Here is a 22,457-nt window from a genome sequence, read left to right as displayed (position 1 = left end):
CAGGATAGATCCAGATTGGGGTGTGGGAGTTTTCAAGTGTCAGTGGATAAATGGGCTCGGGTACGCCACCCATGGGATATATTAAGAATCCAAGTCAGTATTGGTGTAGAGAATAAGTACATGGGTGGGTTGAGTCCCTCGGTTCGTCAGGGAAGGAAGTGGGTTATTTCCCTGGTTGGCGTTCTCAGTTACTCGACCTAGATATTTAGGTCAGAAGGGACCATCATGATCATCCAGTCCGACCTCCTGCACAATGCAGGCCACAGAATTTCACCCACCACTCCTAAAAAAGACCTCACACCTATATCTGTGCTATTGAAGTCCTCAAATTGTAGTTTGAAGACCTCAAGGAGCAGAGAATCCTCCAGCAAGTGACCCGTGCCCCATGCTACAGAGGAAGGCGAAAAACCTCCAGGGCCTTCCAATCTGCCCTGGAGGAAAATTCCTTCCCGACCCCAAATATGGCGATCAGCTAAACCCTGAGCATATGGGCAAGATTCATCAGCCAGATACTACAGAAAATTCTTTCCCGGGTAACTTGGATCTTACCCCATCTAAAAACCCATCACAGGCCATTGGGCCTATTTACCATGAATATTTAATTACCAAAACCATGTTATCCCATCATACCATCTCCTCCATAAACTTATCGAGTTTAATCTTAAAGCAAGATAGATCTTTTGCCCCCACTACTTCCCTCGGAAGGCTATTCCAAAACTTCACTCCTCTGATGGTTAGAAACCTTCGTCTAATTTCTAATCTAAATTTCCTAGTGGCCAGTTTATATCCATTTGTTCTTGTGTCCACATTGGTACTGAGTTTAAATAATTCCTCTCCCTCTCTGGTATTTATCCCTCTGATATATTTATAGAGAGCAATCATATCTCCCCTCAACCTTCTTTTAGTTAGGCTAAACAAGCCAAGCTCCCTGAGTCTCCTTTCATAAGACAAGTTTTCCATTCCTCGGATCATCCTAGTAGCCCTTCTCTGTACCTGTTCCAGTTTGAATCCATCCTTCTTAAACATGGGAGACCAGAACTGCACACAGTATTCCAGGTGAGGTCTCACCAGTGCCTTATATAACGGTACTAAAACCTCCTTATCCCTACTGGAAATACCTCTCCTGATGCATCCCAAGACGACATTAGCTTTTTTCACAGCCATATCACATTGGCAGCTCATAGTCATCCTATGATCAACCAATACTCCAAGGTCCTTTTCCTCCTCCGTTACTTCTAGTTGATGCGTCCCTAGCTTATAACTAAAATTCTTGTTATTAATCCCTAAATGCATGACCTTACACTTCTCACTATTAAATTTCATCCTATTACTATTACTCCAGTTTACAAGGTCATCCAGATCCTCCTGTAGGGTATCCCTGTCCTTCTCTAAATTAGCAATACCTCCCAGCTTTGTATCATCTGCAAACTTTATTAGCACACTCCCACTTTTTGTGCCCAGGTCAGTAATAAAAAGATTAAATAAGATTGGTCCCAAAACTGATCCTTGAGGAACTCCACTGGTAACCTCCCTCCAACTTGACAGTTCACCTTTCAGTAGGACCCGTTGTAGTCTCCCCTTTAACCAATTCCCTATCCACCTTTCAATTTTCCTATTGATGCCCATCTTATCCAATTTAACTAATAATTCCCCATGTGGCACAGTATCAAACGCCTTACTAAAATCTAAGTAAATTAGATCCACTGCGTTTCCTTTATCTAAAAAATCTGTTACTCTCTCAAAGAAGGAGATCAGGTTGGTTTGGCACGATCTACCTTTTGTAAAACCATGTTGTATTTTGTCCCATTTACCATTGACTTCAATGTCCTTAACTACCTTCTCCTTCAAAATTTTTTCCAAGACCTTGCATACTACAGATGTCAGTGTCCTGTGATGTGTTCCGTGTAGATGTGTCTGGACTACCTGATGGTGTCGGACACCATGAGCTGTCTCATGAGCCGGGTGTAGTGTCGATTGACTCTGCACACTCTCACTCCTGGCTCATTGTGGGGGTCCCATGCGCCCAGGTCTCCCATGACCAGGGCGTGGATCTGCACCTCGTAGCCCTGGGCTCTGAGTGTTGGCCAGTGGGGTGTACTTCAACGCCTTCCGTGCTCGGGCCTCGTGGAAGGCCTGTGACCTGTTTTCAGATGGCACAATACAAATGCATTTAAAATTATGCTGTTTGGTAGAATTTCATGCTATTAAAATGAGTTGTGTTTGAATGGGTAAGTTGTGTGTGTCCTAGAGTGCAGACTGAATGTGTAAGTGTTAGGGACCGCTCATTATCCTGTCACATAAATCATAGATTAGCTATGTTTGTTTGTATAATAAAATTTTCCTTTTCAGGGAGATCATTTGGAAGTTTTCTTTTTTTAAAAAAAACCAAAACAAATAGAGCAAGTGACCTGTACCAGATGAACTGATGGACCATGGGAAAATAACAATGCTTTGAGACGAAGTCCTTTGCTGATGGAACAAGTACAGCATGGACAGAGGAAGTGCAAACTTCTCCTGTGTTCCACCTTAAATGTGTCTCAGTCCTGATCTGGAAGGACTTGGTGCAGTGGTGGTGAAAGTCTTTGTACCCATTTAGTTTATAGCTTCTTTGTTAAGGCTGCAAACAAGGATGCCAGCTACTGTGTCTGGTTTTTACAATATATTAGCTAATCGATTTTAACTAAGAATTAAAAAATCCTAATGTAGAAAGAGCATGTCAAAATGAATCCTGGGGAGGAGCTGGAGTTTCACCTGGAATGTATGTTAAAATTCAGCTTGCCTTGTATGCACTGAGATTTTAAAATGTGTTAGCCAACGTATTTTAAAAATTAAACCTTTTTATCCTAGTTTAGAGAGAGCCTATAGTGCTAATTGTGTTGGCATTTTTTGTGATATGGGTTCTTGTCTCCTACGCACTGGAATGGAACTCCTTTCAGATAAACTACCACTGAGTTTTAAACACTTTCAGTTACTCTCATCTTAGGTTGGATATGAAAGAGTTTGTAATCCATTAGTCCTCGGAGTGATCTGCTTTCCTATCTCAGAATTTTCTGAAAGAAATGTACTCGTAACTTGCAGTGGAAAAGCTTTTTTACATTTAAATGTTAAATTGGTTGACTATTATAAAGGCACTTGGAAATACAGCTAATTGTTACTGCTTCCATTGAATTTCTATTTTGAGAGCATTGATATGGTACAATTAAGGCTTCTCAGTTCCCCTTGTTCATATATACTTTTTCAAATCTAATTAACCTTCTCCTTCAGCCAAATCACCTACTAAGTCACATAAAGTAAATTACTACCTTGCCCCAAATAAAGTTAGATTGTGTTTGTATTGACCAGCAAAAAATGTATTGAAACTATTTTAGGGAAAACTAGGTGGGTGGTTCCCCACCCCCACGTTAACCCATTAATGTATTAGTTATGTCAATTATAAATGAAGTGGCTGTTGTTTTGGTCTGAAACTTTCCAAGCTCATTTCATTAAAAGGAAAGAAGAGGCAAAAGCCAATGCTATATCCAGTAGGCCCAGCCATTTCACTGTGAGATTTTAAAAAATGGAAAGTAGGTTGAATGTTATCTTTAACAGATGGTGTTCTTGTCTTTTAATAGACATGTTTTTAAATAAAACTTGCTTCTTTCCTGTAACTTTGTAAACGGAATTTGTCATTCTCCCTTCAGTGAAATGTGTATTCTGGGAATGACGCCAGTGTTAATGTCAAACAATCTTGGATTACTGATCCTTGAGAAAATGTTTAATAAGTATACTAATGTTCTAAAAACTTCTGGTTCATTTGATTTTACTATGAACTTTGCTAACAAGTAAAAAAAAAATTGATTAAAAACAATCTCTATTTTTCTGTATCCAAAACCTCAGTGACCTTTTGCATCACAGCTGCACTTTTGTATTTCCTCTCAGACAGTGTATTGATGGATGAATAATGAAAAGAAATACGGCAGTGTTTAAAAATGTCTCTCTGGATAACCATTATTTAAAAAAAAATATGGTTTTCAACAGCATTTTCTTTTCTTTACTTTTAATTAGTGTTGATTTGCTGTATAAGAAACTGGAGAGAAAAGAATTGCATACAAATATGATGTAGAATCAAAAGTGGTAGCTTCTTTCTGTCAGCTGTATGATTTGCAACTTATTAAAATATTTAACTACGTGAATTTGATGTTAAGGATGACATGGGCTAATGCCAATAATTGGTTTTTGTCTTGGTTGAATATTTTATTCTTACATTAACACCTTTTATCCAGCAGGATCACAAAGCACATTACAAATTATTTCTATACATTGATATAATTCCCCTATTATCTAAATTAACAACGTTTGAGATGGTGTATGCAGCCATTCTTCATTAGGAAAGCAACACGATGTTTTTAGGAGTTGAAGTGAAGAATGCTTTTCTGCTTGAAACTGTTGTGAGAATGTTGATGTAATGTAAAATGTAATTATTCAAAATAAAATTGCCATGACTTATATATATATTTATTTAAATGAAGGTTGTCAGGACCTTAAATGAGATGGGGCCTGGTTATCACTAGTACCACAACTTTGCTTGTATGATACTGCAGCAGTTTAGGTCACCAAGAGCGCTCAATCTTAACATTTTACCTGATTTAATCATGGTGAGGCTAGAGTCAGTGAATTTTAAATGGGGGATCTTCAGCTGGTAACTTCTCTTTCCCAGCTGGCTTATCAGAGCATAAATGAGCCAACACTGATCACACTGCAGGTTGTACCTGTTCTCCAGGGTGTAATCTGGATGAATATTGTAGTGATGTAGTGTAGGGTGATGGTGCTCAGAAAGATTTAGTTTTGAAGGGATTATCATATACTGATAAAATGTCATTGTGTAGTTTTTATAAAGATTGTGCACGAACCCATCATTTTAAAAAATCAAGTGAATAAATAAATAAGAGAAAGATGCCGCCTCTATGAGCACAGTGCTTCCTAATAAAACTGAAGTGAAACTTGGAGAAGGAACTGGAAGATATGGCAAGGTTTGCATCTGCCCCTCTTATTGAGGGTGCATATCTGTTGTTTATTCCTAAAGTTCACATTCTTGTTGCATTATTAAATTTCTAACTGCTGTTGAACCACTGTTTACCAGTAATATGTAGGCAGGGCGCTCTTTCTCAGTCTGTCTAGAAGATTTCAGCTGTTTCTTACAGATACAGATTTCAATACCATAATCCATGCTTTTATCAAAATTAATTTACTGCAATGCATTCTGCTCTGGGATCTATACTTGTTGCATGATGGTTTCTGGGTAGAATTTAATTTGTTGGTTTTATCTATATCTTTGGACATACAGGTCTGAGAGAGCCACATGTTTGTTTCCCTGATTCTTGACCCAAACCATAACTCAGAGCATCCAAAAGGCTACTTAACGTTTCATTAATAGAGGTTCTGTAGGGATCACTGTGCTGGTCTCTTGTTTATTGGAGTGCATTGGGTTTCAGCTCTCATCCTAACCTGCACAGGAGAGCTCATAAACCTGGGTGGTGGGAGTGAACAGCATAAAGCTAGTTGTATTAACTTTATACCACCACCCGAGGATTCCCCATAAATTAGGGGATTCCCCATACATTAGGGGAAGCCCTGGCTGCCATGTTAGGGAAGTTCTCCATCCCCTTTGTGCTCCATGATCTAGCCCTTAGTTTACAGTAAATAGCATTCAAGCAATAAATACTTTCATACTTTGCTCTTGGTACAACAAAGTCAAAATATAGAGGTAAGTAGTCTGATGTTGCTCTTATAGAATTAAGACTATAACATGACTAAAAAGAAATAGCTTTTAAGTTGTGTACTTATTTTGGTGAATTCATATTTTGGGGACTTAAAGTTCTGCATAAAGCAACTGACCTGGTTCAGGTCCTGGAAACTTGGGAATCTGGCTGCAAAATTTTATTATTAAGTGTTGGAAAAACATGGATAAAATCACAAGGATGGGTAACTTAGAACTACCTTAGGTAGATGAAATACCAGAAATACTTAAACAACACTTACAAAAATTATTTCTTTTATGAAGACTTCTATTAAAGATTTTGGAAGTATTTCACAACTTGGACTAATTTTTATATAATGACTTATCTACAGTATATGAACTAGTATATATGGCTTTATCTTTCTTTACTTCTTTTTTGTTTTTAAAGAGCGGTATAGAATCCAGAGTGAACAATTAGAAGACCTTTGGCTAATCACAAAAGAGCTCGCTTTTCGTCTTGAAGAACATTTCAAGAAGCAAAATAGCAAAGACTTCACATGTACCTTTTCTGGTTCAGTTCCTTTACAAGAGTATTTTGAACTAATTGATCGCCATTTTGAGGTATGTCTCATAATATTTAAGCTGTTGATAGATAAGTCATTACTTTCTAATAGTCAGTTTTGCTCACTATTAGTTGTCCCTAATCCCTACCACAGTATTTCTGTTTTTTTCAAATGTTAACCAGGGCAACCCCTCGCTACCTTAATGATGGGCTTCTGATCTAGTGCATTAGAGCCTGCAATTCAACTGTATTGAAGCTTGGCTTGCCTAGTGGTCTGAACTCAGGAATGGGAATCAGGATGTCTTATCTCTGACTCCCTTTGTGATGTTGGGCAAGTTACTTAACGTCTCAGTCTCAGCTTCCATATCTGGAAGATGGATATTTGTCTCTGCATACTCTCACAGTTCAAGGCAACTACACCTGTATTCCCCTTCCAGGGTCCATCAGAGGCATTCACTCTAGGCTCCTGGCTCCTCAGTCATCACCTCTCTTCCATAGAGACCTGCGTGTATCTCCCTCCTCATTGGGGTTTTGCCAGGCTTCACAGTTCCCTGTCTACACGGTGATCTCCTCAGCAAACCAGACTTCCTAGAAGGCTAGCATCTCCACTTTGCTTTCTCCTTAGAGGTTATGAACAGTGTAATTGCCCATAGTTACAACTTACCACACAGCTCTTTCTAAGCTAGCACATGTATTCTTAAGGTGAAAGCATTGCAGACAAAACATATTAAAACAATAAAAAAACCTAAGTGGATGCTAAAAAGCTTACCGGAGGTCATCCTGACTCCACACTTGTGTTCTGGTGGGTATCAGTTCTTCAAAATCCACAATGGGTTTTCCCTGCAGTTACAAGTTCATAGCTGTCTCTAATTCAGAATCAGAACAACCATGAATAGTTTGATTTTTCCCTTATAAAGCTTGGGCCTTTGATCTTGGTCTCATGTAGCAGGTGGCCCATTCCTCAGGGCATAGCTTCAAAAGGCTAGGTTTTTGCATAATCAAAGGTGGTGTATTCACCTCACCCTAGACATTTCCCAGGAAACCCACTTAACAAGTTTTGTTCCAAAAGTCCCTTGTTGTCTGTCATATTGTTCAGTATAGTCCTTTGAACCCACAGGTCTAACATATGTCCCATTTTCCCCCCCTGCCCCACCCCATCCCCCAGTGAGAAGTTCTATGCAATCCCCCCCCCCCACAATAATACATAAACCATTAATTTAATACAGTAGACTCTGAAAAGACTTAAACTTAATTCTGTGAGGTCTCCCAAAAATATGGCAGGAAAGTGCCATATTTCTCACACCTACATCTCAGAGCTCTTAAGATTAATTAACTTTTTTATAAAGGTCTTTGAAGATGAAAAGGTCTGTATTAGTGGTAAGCATTTATTTATTATGGAAGTTAATTTCTGAATACAAAATTATTTAAATCAGTGATGTTTAAATGTAATAAAGCCTAAAATTCTCTAGTAGCTTGAATACACACTACTTTGGCCATTACTATCAAAAATTGTAAAGTATTGTTGAAAATTATTCTAAAAACACTTATTTTGTGTTTAATTTCTGGAAGGTGGAGCATGTGTTAGCCTTGAGCAACCCTTGTGATTGGGGGAGCATATGGTTTCACTGGGCAAGTGATACAAGTGGGGATGATACTCTGTGCATTCTCCATATTGTGCCTATGGTCAGGAGTAGACCATAATCTGGCTCTAAATTCCTCATTTATTCACATCATTTTAATGGTGAGACTGGCTCTGTGATCTGTCGCGGGTGATGTGCCAATTTACATTTGCTATTTTTAACAATTTAATGCCATGAAAATGAAGCCATGAACATTTGTTTTGACCGACTCATTTTGTTAACCATAAAAAGTCCCTTTAGACTGAAAAATATTGACCTCCCTTTACCTCTTTTGTTAAGACAGCATTGCAAAATCATCACACACATTTTTTTGGCCCAGGCACAAAGCCTGCAGTTTCCCTCCTGACCATGAGAATAAAAAAAACCCCAATATTTTAGCTAGCTTGTGTAAATTAAATAAAAAATAAAATAAACCAAATATACTGTCCACCGCCCCAGGTAAGTTAGAATTTGGCAAGCTGCATGAAAGAGAATAGCTCTTTGAATACTGTTTCTTTTCAAAGGTAAAATACTGCAGGGATTCTCAACCTTTTTCTTTCTGAGGCCCCCCACCTACGTGCTATAAAAAACTCTGTGGCCCACCTGCGCGACAACAACTTGTTTTCTGCATATAAAAGCCAGGACCAGCATTAGGGGGTAGCAAGCAGTGCAGTTGCCTGGGGCCTCATGCCACAGAGGCCCCCAGGAAGCTAAGTTGCTCAGGCTTCGACTTCAGTCCCAGGTGGAAGGGCTCAGGGCCCCGGGCTTCGGCCCCAGGCGGTGGGACTTCAGCTTTCTGCCCTGGGCCCCAGTGAGTCTAACACTGGCCCTGCTTGGTGGACCTGCTGAAACCTAAACCAGTTTTTAGAATGTCTTTCTGTGATGTGATTGTTGTGCTATAGGGACATGTACTGGAAAATAAAATAGAGAGATCATTATACAGATAGCTGTATGAATTCTTATTGGCTGGATATTTGATATATCATTTTGCCAAGTTTTTGTGGTTATTTCAAGAAAACTGGCTGCACCACTTGACCTCTGGCTATTTAGGGGGTGGGGGGAAGGTTTCCCCAAAAGAGAAAATCTAATCTCAGCAAAGGTAGAATGTATTACTTTAATCCATGTTCAAAGACAGTCATAACCCTTCTCTTTTTATGCAGTATTATATTTAATATGTTATACGTATGTGCCACAGATACAGCATACTGAACTAAGGAGAAGTCCTCATATGCTAGTGGTGACAAGTTAATTTCACTCTTCTCATAAAACCTCATGAGATTTTTGTGCCTTATCACAGATTACTGTGGCTGTCAACAATTATTTTCAGTTTCAGTAATAGCTGGCATTATTGCAACCCATTGGTAGATCTCATGATGAATGTGAAATTAACCACACCAATAGAAGCTGATATAGTCATTGTGACCATAGAAGGTGGCTATTTGAATTGATAAATTTTCTTAAGTCTTCCAAGAATTTTATTATTGTTCTACCATTTCATTATAAATGTGTGTTTTGAAGGTAAAAATCTATCTACTGGATCAGACTGTTAATCTGAATTTTTGAAACTTCATAAATTATAGCTTCGCTTGAATGCTGAAAAATTTGAAGAACTGTTGTCTGAAAGAGCCATACAATTTAGAGCTATTGAACGACGATTACTAACTCGATTCAAAGACAAAACACCTGCTCCCCTCCAACATCTGGACACCTTGCTAGAAGGAACTTACCGACAGGTCAGTGCTGTTTGTTTATGAACCTACTACATTGTTGCTAAAACTCAGTTTCAAGCACATAAGCTGTATTTTCCTGGTTACATTTACTAGCCAAGAGGCCAGGAAGCTGTAATTTGTTTAACCTAATATTCTCTGCAAGTTTCCAGATGATTTGCAGTGGTTTTATTTAATCTACAACCACAGAATTTCTACTCCTGGGTCACACCAACGTAACAGCACATCGTTCTTTCCAAACTGATGTGGATAGTGTAAATATTTTATAGTTCATAGCTTGTATAAATATTTTATGGTGCACTGTAAACCGGTGGGAATGGTTTGGCTGGTGAGACAGTCACAACAAAATAATCTGAGCTTGTTGTTCCTCAAAGGTTGTTATTTCCTGAAGGTTTCAGAATGCAAGAGCTACAATAAAAGTAGTAAAAACAAATAACACCAAATAACACCAAACTGGGCTTATCCTGCCAGAAAACACAACAGAAAAACCCCAGTGTCGGTTACTACCTGAGCCCATATTGCCTGAGTCATCACTGTCCCAAGGCATGTTCCTCTTCTCTCTCCCAAGCAGTCACTTTCTAGGCATTTCATGACTTTCTCTAGAAAACCTGATTAGTCTGTCATTTCCAGCCTGCCTTGTTGTTGCCTCCTGGTAGGTGCATGGCTCCGAGATGTTTTTAAATAGCATTATTGAATTCTAATTTTTAAAAAAACTAGGTCTGATTCAGCACATGGATGGAACGCTGCACATATTGAAGTCAATGTGGCTTCGCATAGGCAAGCAGCCGTCCTGTGTCCTGAGAGTTGCTTATTTGAGACCTAAGAATGTGATCAAAATAAAATAGTCTAAATGAACTGTATTTGATCTCACATTCTGACTTTATACTTGTGTGGGCAATCAACTCAATATCACATTTCTGACTGATTTTACTTTTAAATCTACTATGTTGGAAATTATATGTAGAACTACTGTAACTGAAAGAGAGCAAAGGAATATTTCTCTCTTTGGTCTATTTACTTTGTATATTTGACAGCATCTTCTGTATAAGCAGTTTCACTGTTTCCTCTGTAGAGTCAGTCAGTTGTTTTCTTTTGTTTGTGTGACTCTCACACTGCCCAGAGGAGAGCGGCTTTTTTAAGTTAGGAAAATATGGTACTAAAATCACAATAATTAACATAGAGATTTGGGCTGGGTGTGTTGTTGAAAAATTGCTAGATTTACTTTATAAAATATACTGGCATCTTGGACAGAAAAGGTTATAACAGCATTCTTATTAACAGAATTTGTCTTGAATTAAAGTTAGAACTAAACTTTGGTGAAAGTTTGGTTGTTGTTAGACATGGTGTAGTGAAGGGACTTTCCTTCATAGAATCATAGAAGATTAGGGTTGGAAGAGACCTCAGGAGGTCATCTAATTCAACCCCCTGCTCAAAGCAGGACCAACCCCAACTAAATCATTCCAGCTTGGGCTTTGACAAGCCGGGCCTTAAAAATCTCTAAGGATGGAAATTCCATCACCTCCCTAGGTAACCCATTCCAGTGCTTCACCACCCTCCTAGTGAAGTAGTTTTTTTTTTTTCTAATATCCATTCTAGACCTCCTCCACTGCAACTTTTGACCATTGCTCCTTGTTCTGTCATCTGCCATCACTGAAAACAGCCTAGTTCCATCCTCTTTGGAACCCCCCTTCAGGTAGTTGAAGGCTGCTATCAAATCCTCCCTCACTCTTCTCTTCTGCAGACTAAATAAGCCCAGTTTCCTCAGCCTCTCTTCAAAAGTCATGTGCCCCAGCCCTCTAATCATTTTTGTTGCCCTCCTCTGGACTCTCTCCAATTTGTCCACATCCTTTCTGTAGTGGGGGGCCCAAAACTGGATGCAACAGTCCAGATGTGGTCTCACCAATGCTGAATAGAGGGGAATAATCACTTTCCTCAATCTGCTGGCAATGTGCCTACTAATGCAACCCAATATGCTGTTAGCCTTCTTGGCAACAAGGGCACACTGTTGACTCATATCCAGCTTCTCGTCCAAGTTAATCCCCAGGTTAACTTTTGTGTTGTTGAAGCCAAACCTGAAGGACTGAGCATGAGTTTTAACCCTACATAGGCTGGAGCAGGACACGTGCCTTCTGCTCATGTAATTAATCTGTCTAGGTATTTCATCCGATGCTTACAAGAAAGTAAAACATGGTTCATTGCCCACTTCTGCAGTTATGGTTTTGTAATGGTTTAGACTAAAACTTTTCAAAGCATCTGTTTGTTCAAACCCAAAGCAATACTGATATCCTAACTAGTCTGTCTGCTGGTTCTTTAAATTGGTGTAAGTGATGATTGGTTGAGTCCTGAAGCTCCCTAAAGAGTTTTGCTAGAATGGAAAGCAATTTATTGATTGATGTTTTTGTTTCATTATTTATTTTGCCGTTTGGGTCAGGGAAGGAAACAATGGGTGAAAGTGGAATTGTTTGGTGACATTTTCTATATTTGCTTTGACCTTGTTTCCCTTTTCTTCTTCTTTGCAACTTCTTCTCAATCCTTTGTTTCTCTGGACTACTTGAGGAAATGTATTTAAGTAATAACAATTGTTTAAAATATTGGGCAGAAGGAAGGTGATGTATCACTAAAAATGAAAAAGTCGAGCTGGGTAAATAGGAATAGCACCAACCTCACACTGTAAGTCCCCTTAAACATGTGATCATTGTGATATTGGAATGAATGTTACAGTACTTTTTAAAAATTTCATTAGAGTAAATGTGTTCAAAATTTTCTTTGGGGGAAAAATTATTTATTTTAGGACCATAATTTTTAAACTATTTGGTAATGTTCTTTAATGCAGAACATCTGTCATGGGACTGAAGAGTGGTGGCCTGATTCAGCATACAGTGAAGTCAATGGGAAGATTCCCATTGACTTCAGGGGGACTCCCATTGACTTCAGGGGGCTTTGGATGAAGCCTTGAATGAATGAGGAAGTCAGCACAAAAATCTTAAATTTCTTTGTATCACAGTATATATTCTGGTGAAATGCCACTGATGAAGTCATTCTAATATTTACATGAAATAGGGTTTATTATTCTCATTTGCTATGTTTTATTAATCATCTCTATCCTTTTTATATTAAATCCACTAGTATAATATGGGAAATAAGATATAAGTGCAACTCTGTTATTGCAGTTTTGTAGTAGCTGTGTTCGTCACAGGATACTAGAGAGATAAGGTGGGTGAGGTAATATCTTTTATTGGATCAACTTCTGTTGATGAGGGAGACAAGCTGTCACTCTGTTATTCTTCATTGGTGGTCAGTCACAAATGAAGAGTTTGTTTGCATTTTTTTTATTGCCCTGTCTAGTTGGCATGTAGAGATAGGAAGGCAGTTCAGTTGCAATGCTATTTTTTCACAACTATGTTATCATGCAAACCTTTCATTATAATAGAGGTAGAAAAATTGAAAAGAATGAGAGCATCATATCTACATGTTGACAGAGTTAATGAAATCCATAGGAAAAAATATAAGCATTTGGTCTACACTGCTTAGCCCTTCCATAGAAGCATAGCTTGGAGGTAGGAGTAAGGAGTTTCTCCTTTCTGCTTTGGGTGGTTTGGGTAAAAGTGGAACAAAATTTCAGTGCCTGCACTTCCCTCTTATTACTGCTCTAGGGTTCATGGTATCCCAAATGGAGCAAGCAGTGGTGCAGGTAGAAATCATTTCTTGCCAGTGCTGCACCCATGGGAGGGACACAAGGGGGAGCATGTTACTCCACCCAGCACGGGGCCACGCCTTCTGCCAAGTGAAGGGAAATATGTTCTCACTGTGAAAGATGGTGTTTGGAGTCACATGGGCAAGTTACATGTCCATCACCCCCACCCGCATTCTAGTTAGAACATTCACAGGAAAAGTCCATTAAGTATAGACAGTCGTTTTTCAGGGTCCTTTGTGAGCTAAGTGTTCTTTAATGGGCCATTCAACTTGACTTGTCCCTTTCATGTGCTGGCTAAACACCTTGTGGGGTTTACCACAGGAGCAAACATGTAGTAAACATAGCTAATATTCATAACTTTAGATACCAAGATGATACATGCATAGAAATAGCATAATCATAAGTTCCAGCTATTTCACGTACATGACTATTCCCAAAAGAGATTCTGAAAAATCACACCATGTACCTGAGTGGTGTCAGCACCACTGGCCCATTGCAGTTTTGTTATCTGTTCTGTAACAACAGAGATGAAGCCAATGACTCAACTCTGTTTAGCCTAAAAGGGTAAGGTTAATTTTTAGCTGTTCAAGTGTGATTGAGCCTTTAATCAGTGAGGGCACGCTGGCTGGCGCACATTCAGGTTAATGGGCTTAAGTGTCCCTTTGCAGTTAACTTTTTCATGTTCATAAACCGGGTGCTGAGGTGGTTTAAAGCAGGGGTCCTCAAACTGGGGGTCGGGACCCCTCAAGAGGTCACAAGGTTATTACATGGGGGGTTGCGAGCTGTCAGCCTCCACCCCAAACCCCACTTTGCCTCCAGCATTTATAATTAAATTATATTAAATTATATAGAAAAATTATATAGAAAAAGTGTTAAATTATATAGAAAAAGTGTTTTTAATTTATAAGGGGCGGGTCTGCACTCAGAGGCTTGCTATGTGAAAGGGGTCAGCAGTACAAAAGTTTGAAAACCACTGGTTTAAAGCATAACACAGGTTTTTAGGTTTGCAAATCTGTGAACCTCTGCTTCCTAGAGATTTTATTATTATTATTTATTTTATTTAATTGTTTTGCTGATCATAATGTGGGAAGGTATCCTCTGTGCCCTCTGCTCATGAGGTTATGTATGTGTCTTGTAGCACTCTTCTGAATACCAGTTGGAGGCATTTTTTTCCCCAGTAGGTGTGGACTGATGCCTTTCTCTTAGAAGGCATGTAATATTTTTGGGTGCACACTGATTAACACAGAAAACAATTAGTGCTGTTAAACTTTCTTCAAATTCCATAGAAAATTAAGTTCAACTATATTTTCCAGTACAGTGATGAAATGGGTGTTTGTATATACAAACCTCAATATGCTTAACTACTCACTTCCCCCCAAATATGTAGTATTTCTGTCTGTCTATATGGGAGTTGGGTGAGGAGCCATTTCAGCATATGTATGACTTATTAAAAGACAAATTTTAAATAGAACTGTATCCTAAACTACATTATGGTATTGTACCCACACATTGCATTTCAATGGGAGATTCAAGTTCCTTTATAGGAACAGAACAGACTCCTGAAACTCTTACCAAAAGTGGTCCATAGTCATGCAAATAGTCCCATTGTCTTCAGTGGGGTTGATCAAATGACTAAGGGTTTACAGGATTAGATTCCAAGTTTGTAAATTGTTCTGGATGAAACGGACAATGCCTGAGCTGTCAGATCAGGAGGAGTTTTATTCGAATAAAGGTGGGCAGATGTGTGATAAGTCTTAGCTCTGTTGCTAAGATGAGGAACATATTTTCAGCAAAGTTCTTAGAAGATTCCTGAGGCAGCTGGTTTAAGGCCATCAGTGTCTGGCATTATAATCTTCACTTATAGTTCTCTCACCGACAAAGCTGCAAAATGAGGCATTTGTTTTCTTTGTTTTGCTGCTCCAGTTAACAAAATGTATGTTAGCCCTGGTCTACACTGGGGTGGGGAGCGGTGGGATCGACCTAAGATATGCAACTTCAGCTACATGAATAGCGTAGCTGAAGTTGGCGTATCTTAGGTCGACTTACCTGGCCGTGAGGACAGCGGCGAGTCGACCACTGCTGCTCCCCGGTCTACTCCGCTTCCGCCTTTTGTGAGCTGGAGTTACAGAGTCGACGGGGATTGCGTTTGGGGATTGATTTATCCTGTCTAGCTGAGATGTGATAAATTGATCCCCGATAGATCCATCACTACCCGCCAATTTGGCGGGTAGTGAAGACCTTCCCTTAGACTACTTTGGATGCAAAGAAGAATTCTGTGTACACTGGGGACAACATAGGTGATTCCTGTCAGGCTGCAGAACTGGGCTGACATCAGAATCTAACCATCCTCTGGTCCGTGCAAGCAGAGGAATTCCTCTAATGATGTGGACTTGATGTGATGCAGTATGAATGTCATGGATAGAATGGGGAGAAACTGAATCAAAAACACTGTTTAAACACCTTCTGTCCCCACTCCCCTCTCCTCCCCTCTTGAGGTCTCCTGACCATCATAACAGCACAATACATATGCTAACAAACTTAAACAAAGCCTTTGTTTAAGTCTGTTAGCATATGTATTGTGCTGTTAAAGCCATATAAAGAATGAACGTCCTCGCAAGCCTGTTCTGCTCCTTTAGTCTTTCCCAATACCCACTAAAAATCTCTTGCCCGTACTGCGTACAGGAGGGTACCGCTCTACTTGAACTACTGGGGGCAAAAGAAAAAAGAAAATGAGAAGAACTCCATGTCACCTGCACAACTTCCAGGAGTATGCTGCATGCTTGTGAAGGTGCAGCAGTGCACATGTTGCCCCTCTGCCCCAGGAATGCTCCAGTAACTCTGCACTGCCTCTAACTCAAAACTGTCTCCAAGTGCCACACTCTGGCCTTTGACTTTTCCCATTACCCTTTTAATATAAAGATCTGGGGGGAATGGGGAGAGGATGATTGTAAAAACAGCAGCTTCTACAAGTATTCCAAACTTTTTCCTCTAGAACCTGGCAATTTAAAGTTTGTGAGAATAGCTTATTTGGTATTACCCATTATACACTTTTTCATTCAGTCTGAGACAGAGACTGGGACGTAGACCTGGTCTGCTAAAGTTTTTGTACTGGAGTATAATTATTTTGATTATGGATTGGACTTTTTACTGAAATAGTTATACTGGTACAACACCTACTGTAGATACAGTTATAAAGATGCCTTATAGTAGTATAGCTTATTCCCTCTCTTGTATGAGAATTGCTATACTGACATACATATAAAATATATTAAGACTGGGGTGGGGGTGTGTGTGGGGGTGTGAGAGAGAGAGAAATATAGGCCTAATGATGCTTCGTACAGTTTACTTCCCAAATATGTTGGTATCTGTTTTAAATGAATTGTGTGTAATTTTTTATCTTTGCATTCCTTTTATGTCATGGCGTATATATTCAGAATGAACTTCTAAATCATGATTTCCATAATGCATGTGGAATTTAAATGCTAATTTTTAGCTTTACAAATTAATTAGATACAAAGTTACTTATTTGAGTGAAAATACAATCTGCTGAACCAGAGAAAATTAATCAAACCACACTTATTTCCTTTGTAAAAATACATTTTTATGATCTAATCTTTTTTTATTAGTCCTTGGAGATGTAGAACTTGATACATCCTGCCTCAGTGTATAATAAAACTATTAATGGGTCCATTATAAGGAAATGGCAATCTTACCTCTACATGATGGGAGAAAAACATATAGATAGCCTTCAACTGTCTATAATAGTGAGAGGTTTTCTTTTGATTGTGTTTTCTGTCTTCCTGTTTAATCTTGTCTGGTGTAATTATTCTTTTTGTATTAGTGTCCTATAAATGTAGTTGTAATAGATTTGATTCAATACTGGCAATTGTAGCAGCTACATATCTCTCTTAGACTGGAAGAAAAGAGCTATTACACTGGAAAGTATAAAATCATGATGAACAACAGAAGAAAAAAATGTCATTCTCTCATGAGGTTACCATGAAAATAGTGGGTCACAACTGATGGATTTGTGTGTCTGTGATTTATAGTGCCCTGAGCAGTGGTTGAAAGGACCAAACGCAGCAGGATACGATATAGCTCTCATTTTAAGAAGGGATTTTGTCTGACAAATGTATGGAAAACTGAGCAGCACATGAGGTTGTGTAAAGGTTTGTCCGCTTAAAAAAGGCTATAAATATGGAACAAGACTGAAGCATTCTGTGTGTATTTTTGTAAATTGTGTGTGGTGTGTGTAATACTCACTTGCGTTGTGCGTTTGCTTGAAAGGGTAATGTGTTCTTTATAATATGTTTTCAGCCATCCAAACTAAAAGCTTTTTTTGTAGCTTGATAATAGCTGAAGTCTTAATTGCCAGACAAGGAACCAGATCTTGGCATCTTGACCTGCATTGTTAGGATTTTCATGTGTTAGCTGGAGTCACTAATAGATGTCATGGGGGAAGAAATGGATATGCCATTTGGTCCTTTTAGTCCACATGGATTTTAGCCCAGTAGATCTAAATGGTGCAGGGGCCCATCAGCCATGTCTAGAATGCCCATACAATGCCAATTTTGGGGGAAGGGATAGGGAGGATTATGGATGCTTTACTACAGAGATCTTTTGTGAGGAGTGGGATAGAGTCCCTTTCAGTGATATCTCTGCTATAGTCGATCCTGTACAACCAAGCTGAAATATTTGAGTCTTTGGGCCTTCTGTATTTGAGTAGTGTATCACAGGAATTTGTCTCAGAATTCATAACTTCATTGTAAAGATTTTAATCATACAGAATGTAGGGATTTCATGGCAACTTAACTCTGTTCCTTTGCACATCTTTCCTCGCATAACCATAAAACATAGACTAAAACTTAGGAAAAATTGGCTATTAAACGGTAAGCTTGCCTCAGTCTTAACTGTATAACTTAACACTATATCTTATAGTGGTGCTCCTGGACCACTATAAAAAATGAAATACTACCTAATGTAATGGTTCTCTACATTGTTTGACTGGTAGCATACTTTAATTCACACATTTTAAGCCGTTCCTTTCTAAATTTAAAAGTCCTTACTTGCCATTAGTGGGGAAACCTAACTTGCTTTTTTGTTAGAGTTGCTAGAACTGGAGTTCAATGGCTGTTAGTGCAAACTCAGTTGCTTTTTTCCAGACTTCAGTTGTTCTCTTATGTTGTTCTTTATTTCCATCCTTGTTGAAAAGCTAATCTCTCAGGAATACTTAGTTGCAAACAGCAACACAGTAACACAGCTTGAGTTATACAATTTCACTGTGTTTTCTCTATAAGCACCTAGAATTTGTCCAATGCCATTCACTCTACTTTATCTTTAGCATATGCTCTGTTTATCTTGGCTAGTTGTTTTTGCTCCTTGAGGGAGTCTGCACATGCATCACAGCTTGAACAGATTTATGTATGTTTCGTGTGAGTTTCTCACCTAATATAACTCTGTTACTTGCAGTGATGGAGAGCTGGTCATAGATTACTCTTTCCAATGTATCTCCAGGTTTCTCCAGTTAAGTCTGCATCAGCAGTGAATGGGAATATATCTGATTCCAGACTTCCGGCATCTAAATATCATCTTCAAAAAGTTAATTTCATATGAAATCTACCATATGCCTAAACTTGCATTGAGTTGGTTCACATAACTAGCAGTATTGGCACCAAAAATCATCTATTAGAAGGTCAACAAACATTGGTTCTTCCTGAAATACTATGAGTTCTCCCTTACTTTGAACAAGGAACATTGCCCAAGAGAAAGCCATCTTACTTCTGTATGTAGTAATTAGCTCTGATGGCCTGTTCCTTTATGCAAGAAACCAAAAATGGTGAGACTTCTGGTTGTTTACTTTTTGAGGCTGTGTCATTTTCACAACTGCCCAAACACTTACCTAAGTTCAGTGGGCACTGTTGTGGTAATACAGCATTTAATATGAAGAGTGCAGGGAGTCACCAGTATCAATGGATTTCTTTTTCTTTCCTTCACCAATGATCCCAGTCCCTTCATGTTCCTGTCGTTATAGCCATTCCATCTGTCCTGACAGCAACATAATTGGCCCAAAGAAGTCCTCCTCCTTTCAGCTTGTGACAATTCTTGGGGCACCAAAGGCTGTGAGTCATCTTGTTTCCACCTGTCTCCAATGTAAGGGAGTCTTGCCTGTGCCAACTGGGTGTTAGCTTTCAGCCACTCAAGTACTCTTTCCTATCTAAGGAAATAGATTCTCACCCCAAAGTTCAGTCTCTTGTAGCATTTGCTGGCCACAAGGGGCCATGACCCAATTATTTGTGAAGCACCCCCACTCATTCAAGGTACCTCATCAATTAATGGAAGTTTCTCTCCACCTTGTGCTATACTGAATCAGCCTTTTATCTTTAATCACAGACAGGGCTATTCCTTCACAGCCATATAGTTCCTTTTCACTTCCAAGCAGTTTCAATGTTTATAGTTTCTTTGATGGTTTTCCATTGACTTTGCTGGGTTGGTGCCATGATGGACAATTGAGCAAAACATTATGTAATCCACTGACTAGGAAGAGGTGATAACTCCCTCCCAATTGAATGCCATCACTGAGTCATACTGTTCCCTAGCGACTCACACTAAGACCATATGGGCATAATTTTTAGTATAATTACATTATTCCTTAAATATTCCCTGTATATGCATGTTGCAATGATTATCAGTATTGGTAAGTGTCAAGCTTTGAGATCTCACATATTACTCTAGATAGATAAATACCATGAAAGTGGCATATTAGGTGTAGTGAGTTCGTCAAGTCTGAGACATGAGTTGCTTGTAAAGAACAGTGAATCCTTTGCAGTTGGCACCAATGGGCCTCTGTAACACAGGTAGACGTTTAAGGTTTTGAAAATATTTGCAAGTTGCCCACTCTGATTCCTTGCAAAAGAGTTGAGCTTTTTGATGCTGTCCTCATTCATGTCCTCACTATTTGAGGCCTACCTACGTTTATCCACAGATTGGTCCAATAGAAGTGCAGATCTTCTGGCAGTGCTTCTGTATTGTGGGCTGATGGTGAACTCTGCACATGTCTTCAGAGCACTGACTGATTGTGTCATTAAACAATGGAACTTTAGAGCAGGCATTTATTTAGATTTACGTTTCAGTGAATTTAACTTTACACTTGAATACTTTTTTGCACAAATAGGTTATATTAATTAAAACTTCTGTTCTTTTAATCATGCACAAATAAAGCCTTAAATCTCCAACCCCACCAAACATCCATGTTCAAAATAGAACATCATGTGGTCTGCTGTCAAAATCAGCCAGTGATGGAAAGAGCATCCAGGTCCACAAATATCCTGAAACCAAGATGGCTGTTAAAAAAAAAAAAAAAAGGTCTTTATATGTTGTTGCAACCCTATATTCCTCACTACTGGTATCAGTATGTGACAGAAGAGAGGCGAATGAGGGTTATTTCAGAGCTCAAATATCTCTCCATCCCTATTAGATATACCTGACCATTTCCCATCTTCACTGAGAATTTCATGTGATGGAATGGATATTGTTCCAGGGTACAGTCTTGACTTGCTCCCTAGCTTAGACTACATATGGGAAAGAACAGTTCTTTTCTTTTTGTGTGTGTTTCTCACTGAACTTGAATCTCATGGCATACTCAAGTTGTGTTGGTGGCATATTGTTTGAGAACAACAGACTTAACAAAATACTTCTATGGTTATGTGGGGAAAGTCAGTTTCTTCATATTATTTGCTGAATGCTATGTGATCTTGCATGGTATTTTTTTAGTAGTGTAGTAAGTGTCCCCCCACCCGTTTTAATATACATGCACTAGGTCAGAGTTTGTGTGTCTCTCTAGAAATCTTGACTTTGAACTTCCTGAGACAAACATGATTTAAATGCAGTCTTTACTCGTGATGGGGTACCAATTAATATCATGGAGAATTTTACTTGAGTAAGGACTGAGTAATTGGGCCTGTAGTGTTTTTTGCATGATTTCCTTTTTAAAAAAATCAAGTGCAAAAGCATTAAACAGATAAGGCATTATAGAATTCTGATGGAGACTGTGTTTCCACTCTTACCTATAGCAACTTTGTTTCAAAGGAACAATTCTCTAGAGTTTAAATTTATATTCAGCATGGGATAAAATTAAATTACAAATAAACAAAAGTTAATCATACATAAGTACATTCTGGCAAGAATACATAAAAATCACTAAGCCTTTTTAGGACAGTGCAGAATACACCAGTGGCCAGATTTTGATACTCTTATTCATGTTGAGTATTGCCTTACTCCACTGAATAATCCCAATAGTCCCAGTGAGATTATGCTGCAAACTATCTTGAACACTGACAGCCAAATTCTCACCTGTTGTAAATCAGTGTAGTTCTATTGACTTCACTGGAACAATGTCATTTGAACCATCTGAGGATCTGTCCTAGAAACTGAGCAAATTTGTTAGCCAAAAAGGACGCCTGGAAAAATGTACATAAACCTGGATATTTGTCAACAATTAATTGAATATTGTTTTTCAGTTAAAGATGCCAGACCTTCAGAGTTGTCTGATTCAGCTTCAGACTCAACATGTTGTTTGACATCCTGATAATGACTTGCATCCGAAACTAATTTTGTCTGATTGTATATCAAGTTTAGTCATGAAATGAACAAGAATTGCCACATGGCATTTTAAATATTAAAATACTTGCTTGACAAGGTTTCAACAGTCTTGCTTGTTCACAAATCTCCTTGTTAGGTATGCTAATGGAAAAAAAGCTGTAATATAACAAGGCTAGAATGAAAATTCCCTGCAGTTGTTCTTGTTAAACAAGGTGAGTTCAAAGAGATCCTAGCTTTGTATGTTCTGTCCAAAAATTCAGATTAATTTCACATTCTGCTCAAATCTCAAGAAACATAACAGACATTTAGTGTGCCTGTGGTGCCTCTAAAATTAACTTATTCATGTGGACTCAGAAGGGACTATTTTTGCTCCATAGATCTAACTTTGAAAGCTCACTGTATCATAGCTTTCTCTTTCTGGAGACTTTTCTAAAAATCTGTTTATTCTATATTTTAGCATGAGACGAGTGCTGTTCAGGGGTGCGGAATTAATGAACTTGATTAGAGTTGCAAGCTAGATCATAGTTGCTTTTTATCAGGT

General features: G+C 38.7%; 1 protein-coding gene across 17 annotated transcripts in view; it reads left to right on the top strand.

The window, feature by feature from the left end:
- The window catches only part of BBS9 (Bardet-Biedl syndrome 9), a 437,000-nt gene that overhangs the window by 116,150 nt on the left and 298,393 nt on the right, over positions 1 to 22,457 (top strand). For 16 of the 17 annotated variants that reach the window (XM_073332921.2, XM_073332920.2, XM_073332918.2 and 13 more), the window contains 2 exons: positions 6,165 to 6,337; positions 9,478 to 9,630. In XM_073332921.2, the coding sequence (XP_073189022.2) occupies positions 6,165 to 6,337; positions 9,478 to 9,630 (326 nt within the window). Of the gene's footprint in view, positions 1 to 6,164; positions 6,338 to 9,477; positions 9,631 to 16,000; positions 16,395 to 22,457 lie in introns of those variants that run through there. The other variant, XM_073332924.2, reaches the window with a different exon arrangement.

Source organism: Lepidochelys kempii, chromosome 2 (assembly GCF_965140285.1).
Source record: "Lepidochelys kempii isolate rLepKem1 chromosome 2, rLepKem1.hap1, whole genome shotgun sequence".
In the NCBI taxonomy this organism is placed as follows: domain Eukaryota; kingdom Metazoa; phylum Chordata; order Testudines; family Cheloniidae; genus Lepidochelys; species Lepidochelys kempii.
This window is presented reverse-complemented; position numbering and strand designations above follow the sequence as displayed.